General features: G+C 39.1%; 1 protein-coding gene across 2 annotated transcripts in view; it reads right to left on the bottom strand.

The window, feature by feature from the left end:
- Positions 1-8,629, bottom strand: part of ESF1 (ESF1 nucleolar pre-rRNA processing protein homolog) — a 98,683-nt gene that overhangs the window by 4,716 nt on the left and 85,338 nt on the right. For both annotated transcript variants that reach the window (XM_027840390.1, XM_027840391.1), the window contains exon 12: positions 5,510-5,586. In XM_027840390.1, coding sequence (XP_027696191.1) covers positions 5,510-5,586 — 77 coding nt within the window. The remainder of the gene's footprint in view (positions 1-5,509; positions 5,587-8,629) is intronic.

Raw genomic sequence — 8,629 nt, 5'->3', positions numbered from 1 at the left:
TTAGAAATACAATGCTGATGGTGCTGTGAATCGGTACAAATATTTTGGAAAGCAATTTGGAATTAAGCTAAGAAAGTGACTCAAATTTCCACATCTTCTGACCCAGAGATTCTAGAGATACAAGGCATCCCCTTAAGGAGTTCAATGGTAAAAACAGTCACCATCTACTAAAATACTTATAGCAGCACAGTACTGTAAATAAAACAGATGCCATTGAGGAATGGGAAAAAACACATAAGGGTATATGGAATGTTACTGTGCTATAAGAAATGATGAATATGAACACACAGGAACATGATTAGGGTTATATGAACTGATGCAAAGTGAAATAAACAGAAGCAGGAAAGCATCATACACAATGAATACAATGATATTAACAGAGAGAACAAAGAATTAAAATTGAATGCTGTGAAACTAATGACTAAGCTTGATTCTGAAGAAATTGGGATATAGGAATGTGCACCCTCCTCCTTCCTTCTTTGCAGATGTGGAGATTATGGGTATAGAATACTACTCATCATGGTTTACTTGGTTGATGTGCTGATTAGTCTTGCTTAATTGTTTTTCTTCTTTCTTTTTAATTATTTGCTGTAAGGTAGAGTTTACTTGGTAGGCAATGATGGATGGATATATTGGGAAATGAAAATGATACAAAAACAAAAGATATCAATAAAATTTTCTAAAAATGTAAAAGCACATAATGGTCATAAAAATGTGTGCTGATTCACTAGTCTGTATTTAGTAAATCAGTCTATAAGCATTTAATTGCTTATTATATATCTGGCATTGTGCAAAGATCTAGGAACACAAAGAAAGACAAAAACATAGAGGTCTTAGAGATTCAAAGAGCTCAACATTCTAATAAGAAAGATGACAAGCAAATAATTATCATACAAGATACATACATGGTAAATGTAGGGTAAATGGAGGGCAATCTTGGAGAGAAGGCAGGATAAGATGATAACAAATGACAATGCAGGAAGGGACTTGTGTAGAAGGTGGGATTTGAATTGAGTCTTGAAGAAAATCAGGAAGAAGAGTAGAGTAGGGAGAACATCCAAGGTATGGGAGACATACTTGTCAAAGTTTCACAACTTGTGAAAAGGTATGAAGTTGGGAGATTGAACTGGTTGTTGTCCTTTTTACTCGAAGAGGACCAAAATGATATCACTATGTTGGAGTCAAGGAATAGTGTCTGACTGTAGCTGATCAGATCAATATGAGCTCAAAAGGCTTTCCTACAGGTTGGGCGCAAATAGTGCATATAAACATTTTGAGCAGAGATGTCTCCAAATTTGTGCATCTCATGTTTCTTTTGAGTTACTCCAATTCTGCTTTGCTCATAGAGCACAGAATCTTCTTTGACGTGGGCACACCATACTGGGTGGTCTTCTGTCAATATCTGCCATGTTTCACAATCGATCCCAAAGTTCTTCAGAGAGACCTGAGATTGTCCTTGTATTGCTTCTTCTTACCTCCATGTGAACACCTGCGTTGTGTGAGCTCTTGGTCAAAGTCTTTTAGGCAAATGTATGTTTGCCCTTCAAACAATGTGGCCAGCCCACTGCAGCTGTACTCTCTACAGTAGAGTTTGAATGCCTGGCAGTTCAGCTTGAGAGAGAACCTCAGTGTCTAGTACTGTATTTTGTCACATGATCTTCAGAATCACCCTAAGACAAGCAAATGGAAATGATTCAGTTTCCTGGCATGGTGCTAGTATACTGACCAGGTTCCACAGGTGTACAATGAGGTCACCACAATGGCTCTGTAGACCTTCGGTTTGGTAGGCAGTCTAATACCTCTTCTTTTCCACACCTTCCTTCAGAGTCTCCCAAACACTGAGCTAGTTATGATAATACATGTGTCTACCTCATCCTCTACGTGTACATCCCTGGAAGGTATACTGCCAAGGTAAATGAATTTATCCACAGCATTCAAAATTTCTACATTTGCTATAACCGATGGCTCCATGTATGGATAGTGTGGTGCTGGCTGGCAGGGAACTTCTGTTCTTTTGGTGTTAATTGTCAGGTCAAAATTAGCACAAGCAGCAGAAAACTGAACCAAACTTTGTTGCATCTCAGCTTCAGAAGATGCACGGAATGCATAATCATTTGTGAACAAAAAGTCACGTACCAACTCTCCCTCGACTTTAGCTTTGACTCATAGCCTTTTCAAGTTAAATAATTTACTGCCACTATTGCAGCTCATCTTGATTCCATTTTTGGTCTCATTGAAAGTGTCGGAAACATCCTGGGGAACAAGCACACAGCCCTGTTTCACTCCACTGGTGACTGGGAAAGCCTGAGAGCATTTTTCATTATCTAGAACCTGGGCCAGAATGCTGTCATGAAACTGGTGTACAATGCTGATGAACTACTTTTTTACCATGATCTTCCACAAGTCTTCAAGACTGACAGTATCAAAGGCCTTGGTCAGGTTGATGAACACTGTGTACAAACCTCTGTTCTGCTCCTGGCATTTTTCCTGGAGTTTTCTGTTGGACAGCAAACACCATATTGCTTGTTCCTTGACCCTTTCTGAAACCACACTAGCTCTTGGTAGATAACCATCTTCCAGGTGAAAGATAAGCCTAATAAGGAGCACTCTGGCAAGAATCTTGCTGACAATGACTAAGAGAGACACCCCCCTCTTCCTGGTGATTGTCATAGGATAACCTGCATCCTTTTCCTCTACAGAGATGGAAAACAGAAACATACTTGAACTCTTAAAGGATAACCTTCTCTTGCCATAGAACCCAGAAAATTTCAGTCAGCTTTTGTATGAGCAGTGGACCCCCTGCCTTGTAAATCTCAGCTGGAATAGAATCAGCACCAGGTGCTTTGCCACAGGACAGGAGCCTAATGGCATTCAAAAACTCTTCAGCTGGAAGTTTAGCTAGAGAGAGATTGACTTCAACCTGAAGTATATAGTCAATGGCTTCAGCACTGATCGATGATGGTCTGTTGAGATGACTATGGAAGTGTTCTCTCCAGGATCATGTCCTTATCACTAATCAATGTGGCTCCATCAGCACTGACTTGAAATGGATCACAGGTCTTTGGCCCATAAATAGCCTTTAGAGCATCATAAAAGCACTCTGGATTGTTACTATTAGTGTAAAACTAATCTCATCTGTCTTCTTACTGAGCCAGGAATCCTGCATCTCTCTAAGTTTTGCTTGCATTTTACTTTTTTTTTTTGGTTTGTTTTGTAGGCAATTGAGGTTAAGTGACTTGCACAGGGTCACACAGCTAGTAAGTGTCAAGGGTTTGGTCGGAGGCTGGATTTGAACTCAGGTTCTCCTGACTTCAGGGCTGGTGCTCTATCCACTGTGCCACCTAGCTGCCCCTGCACTCTACTTTTGATAGAGGTAAACGCTGCCTTCTTAGAGAGGGACAAACTACCCTGCTGGTAAACCCTGTGGAGTTCTCGTTTTTCATTCAGTAGCTTCTTAATTTTCCCATCATTTTCATCAAACCTATCCTGATGTCTGTGAGTGTTCTGGCCCAGATGAGTAAATGCATTGCTGTACACCAAATCTCTGAAAGCTGCCTACTCCTTTTCTGCTCCACTGTTGCCAACCTTTGCTGGCTCAGCTTTCCCTCCATGTCAGCAACAAACTGTTTCCATGCAGAGAAGTGCTCTATTCTGTTGACATTAAGTCTTCTGGTAGTCATCTTGCCTTAGGGATACTTCTGTTGAATGCAAATATTTAGCTAGGCGAGGATAAGGCTTATGATTAGTCTAGCATTCCGCACCACACATTGCCTTTGTCATTCTCACAACCTGTCTCTTCTTACAATGGCATAGTCTATTAAATGACAATGTTTGCTGTGAGGGTGAATCCATGAAGTTTTATTGTGTTTAGGTAAATGGAAGACAGTGTTGATGATGAGGTCATGAGATGCACAAGTCTTAAGCAGTAAGTGACCACTGCTGGTGCTATTTCCAACTCCCTTACTCCCAAGGAGTCTCTGCCATGTCTGATAATCTGAGCCTATTCTGGCATTAAAGTCACTCAGAATTACAAGCTTGTCCTCTTTTGGCATATTGATGAAGGGGGCCTCCAGGTCTTCAATAAATTTCTCTTTGATCTGATGAGGGTTCGTCATGGTAGAAGCATAGGCACTGATGATGGTGGTATGGTGCTTTCCTGCAGTGGCAGTCACATTATCATAAGCCTGTCATTCACTCCTTTTGGGAGGCATACAAACTTGACTAGATGAGTTTTGATGGCAAAACTTAGGCCAGCTTCACAGTGCTCCTCATAACTGTAGCCACTCCAGAAAAAAGTGTATACAGCTCCAACTTTGGTAAGCTGGTCTTCATCTGCCAGTTTTATTTCCACTCAGTGGTGCTATCTGAAGGTGACATCTGCTGAGTTCTTTTGAACCAGGAGCTGTTCATCTTTCAGGTCTGCTGGATTTTGTGTTGTCCATAAGCACATGCTCATTCCATGTACCAAGGGTGAGTGGAATCATCTTTGCAAAAGTTTCTGTACTTTTTTTGTGTTTTGACTATAGAGTGGGATCCCCATCTGCCACAGTAAGCAGGCCAGGGTTGAGAGCAGACAATTTTTAGGGCATCTTTTCTAGTCCCTTCCTCATGCCAGGAGACAAGCAATGCGGTCCTTAAAAAGGCTGCTCAGACACCCAGGGGACTGCCAAATCCCACTGCTGCTTCAGTCCAGTGAAAAGACGACACTATGGCCTGGGCCACCTGCGTGCAGGGTTGTGACTACAGCATCTGGTATATCTGTACCTGCTGTTTCATCACTTGCCTATCACCACAGGACTTTAAGGTAGGTAAAAATGGTAAAATGGTATGGGTAATGTCTTTTGACTTGCACATAAATTGGATTTAAGTAAGGAAGAGCTGTGTGAAGGTGTCAGCCTCACATCAGAGTCCAGTGGCAAGACAAAAATCAAGATGACTGATATTGGCTCAGGATGCACTGGATGACCTTGGAGTCTTCAATATCTAATCAAGCTCTAGGTGCTCCATAGCTCCTCCTTCAGCTGCCCTAATGGCCACTGGAACAAACTATTCTTATCTGACCATTAGGCTGGGGGGAAGTCTTCACATGCTTGAGGTAAACACTCCCTTAACTCACAAACAGGTTTGAGGGCCCCTTGGTTGGAGCCACAGTTGAGAACAAGATGGCAGGTGGACACCAAAGGTTGAAAGCAGCCCTGAAAAAAGGCTTGGCAACTTTCACACCAGAGATACTAGTCTTCCCATAACACCCTAGGAAATTGAGTTGTTTGTACAAGAAACAGCAAGATGGCCAGTAACCTATGAAAATATCCAATAATTTCAAAATGGATAAGGATATACTGTTACATATGAATAATAATCAAATCTCCCATTTTACATAAGAGATAAAGCTAAATATATACTTGCTAACATTTATATTCAGATACACTGCTGAGATTATGCACACACAGTAAATATTTTGCTGAAATGTGCTGACTGCCCATTGGGTGTGATATCTCCAAATTCTTACATTTTGTCTTTCAACCTCAGCTTCTTCTTCTGGAGATTTTTCATCCTTAGAGATTTTTTTGGATTTTTTCTTTGTACCTGAAACAATAATCAGACATTTGTGAATTTTAAAGAATTTAAGGTTAAGAATACCAAAGCTTTGCTGCCAGGAAAATAGAAGTGAATTTCAATGGCATTTTACCACATTTCCCCCAAATTTTCCCTTTCTAAACTTCTTGCCCCAAAGTCTTTTGAAGTCACTTAAGCATTGACTTTAAACCAAATTACTGGAAAAGAACTACATTTTGTTTAAATAAGACAGTGATGATTTTCAGTAAATAAATGTTTTCACAATTATAACCACTATTAGTTGTATTTGACTCCAAAAAATTGTTCCTGGGACTTTTCCAGATCAACTACATGAGATGAAATGCTTAACTCTATGACATAATGCATTTGTTAGTCCCCCACCATTTGGAATCACTGTGCTAGGGGTACAAAGATAATGAAAACAGTTCCTGCTTTCAAAAGAGCTTACATTCTGCTGGGGGTTATAAGATATGCTCGAGCGAATAAATACAAAATATTAAAAAAAAATGGGAGGCATTGTAGTGTAGTAAACACAGAGTTGGCCTCCAAGTCCGGAAGACCAAATGTTAAATCTTAACTTGACTCTGTGTGACAGTGGTTAAGTCCTTAAACCTCTCAGTGAAGGCCTGAGAAAGTGTAGAAGTTGTGTGGAGAGAAAGGGGCTGATCTAAAAGATGTCAAGAAGGTAGGTTTCACAAATGATTGGACATGTGAATTGAGGTAGATGGAAGAGAGCCAAGAATAGCTCCAAGGTTTCAAAGCCAGGTGAGTGGCAAGAAGGTAGTTTTATCAATAGGAATGATGAAGTCTGAAGGAGTTTTGGGGAGAAATAAGAATTCCATTTTGGATTCAGATTAGGGAGTCATCTACACAGGGATGATAATTAAATCTACGGGAGCTAATAACATCACTAAGAAAGAGGGTATAGAGGAAAGGGCTCAGGGCTGAGCTTTTCAGGATACCCATACTTGGTAGGTGGGAATAAGAAGACTCAGCAAAGGAGGCTGAGAAGAAGCAGTCAGACAGGTAGGATGAAAACCCCATTGCCAATGTCCTCCTCCTGAGCACTCTCTCCTACCCTGGCTTCTGGGACACTGCTCAACTCTCCTGCTACCCAGACCTTTACAGAGCTGCCTGGAGTTTTGAGAGATTAAATGACTGATCCATGATCAGACATACAGTATCCTCAAAGGCAGCAGCTCTATTCACTGTGGCATGTGCTACACTGAATTAGGAGCTAGGGATACAAAGAAAAGCAAAAATAGTCCCTGCCCTCAATGAGCTTACACTCTAATTTGGGAGACAACATGCAAACAACTGTGTACTAATAATACATAAACAAGATAAATTGAAGGTAATTTCAGAGAGATGGCAGTACCATTAATGGGGATGCAGAAAGGCTTACCAGCAGAAGTTAGGATTTTGACTGTGTGTGTACATGTAGGAAGTTCATATGTATTTCTGTAGCACTTATCATCAGGAGAAATGTAAACCTATAGCCTAATAATAACTAATAATGAAATCTCTACCACATATTTCTCAAGTTCAATACACAAAATGATAAATCTACATTAAAATACCCTCTTCTTCTATCTATCTTACTTTTGCTTTTATATCTCTATTATCTAGTACAAATAGTACTGGACACTGGCAAATGGTAGGAACTTAATAAATGCTTGTTGATTGACTACCCTTCCTACAAGTGTCTATATTCAACTTCATTTTACCAAGGTCTGATTTTCAACCTCCTAACACAGCTGCTTATTTTTTTTTTTAAGGCAACAGTTTCTTTGAAGTCAGTGAGAGTGCTACATGTGCAGAGATAGTTCTGTGGCAGGGATAAAAATCAGGCTGTATGTGATTAATACAAAAAAAGAGATAAAGATCTTCATATACAGCTGTGGGAAATAATTTCAAAGGGCCCATAATGAGCTGTTCCAGGTTTTATAACAACCTGGTGAAAAGTCATAAAAATAAACTTGAAAGACTACAGAATGGGTAAGGGGAAAAGGGATCTCAAAGACTGCCAGGGCTAAAGATTACATTCAATTTTACTACAATCAATTTTGGGGGGTGAGAGAGAGGGACTAAAAAAAGAATTTACTATATGCTATGACAGGTGGTTTCGTTAGACAACAATACGTAAATTCCTGTTCTAGATTTTTAACAAGATCTTTTTAACAGATTTCAATTTATAAAAACCAAACAGCTTTTTCTCTCTTTTGGAAAGCACTCAAACTTATGTTGGACATAGGAGTATAAGGGAAATTAAAACTGCCTGCTCTGAAACTCTATCTCTATTCTTTAATGATTCCATTGGCATGTAATGAACTACGTCTACTAGGACCACTGAAAAGAAGTACATCTGGATTGATTACACTAAGTCAAAAATTGTGTAGATTTGAAAGTATGAAACTCAATTAAGTACAGCAAATATTGGAAAAAATTACAAACAATAAAAGTGGTACAGATTTATTATTTATTATTACATTTACATTTATTATTACATTATTATTATTTATTAAGTATCTCCTCCTCACTGAGTAAATTTCCTTCCGGAATCTCATATGCAAATAGGATTTTTGTAAATGAAATACCTGTAGCCCTGCCTTTGACTTTCATGATAAAAACCACAGAATTTTTCTCATAGGAAAAAAAATTAGCTAAATTGGAAACTTCTAAATGTTAAAAAACTGAAAAAAAAAATTAGAAACTTCTTTTGAAAAAGGGCAACTAATAATCATAAGTAGTGACTTTTATATAGGTTTTAAAGTTTGCAAACCACTTTACATACGTATGGGTAGGAGTTCTTGTCCAGCTGGCAGCTCTAGCTCCTATCTAGCAATTCATTGTTTCTACTCCAATATTCTTCTTGTCTTATGACCTTCTCTGAAATATTTCAAAAAGGAAAAACTCCCTAACTGAATACTCCATTATCTCATACTTTCACCTCCTAGAATTTCCTTTCCTTATCTTTTATTCTGAATATTTAAAGTGCATGACTACAAATACATGACCAATGAAAGTCATTAACATTACCATGGCTATTGTA

The sequence above is a fragment of the Vombatus ursinus genome, unplaced genomic scaffold (assembly GCF_900497805.2).
Source record: "Vombatus ursinus unplaced genomic scaffold, bare-nosed wombat genome assembly UNPS02014841.1, whole genome shotgun sequence".
NCBI lineage: Eukaryota > Metazoa > Chordata > Mammalia > Diprotodontia > Vombatidae > Vombatus > Vombatus ursinus.
The sequence above is the reverse complement of the archived record's forward strand: the minus strand, read 5'-3'. Positions and strand labels throughout refer to the sequence as shown.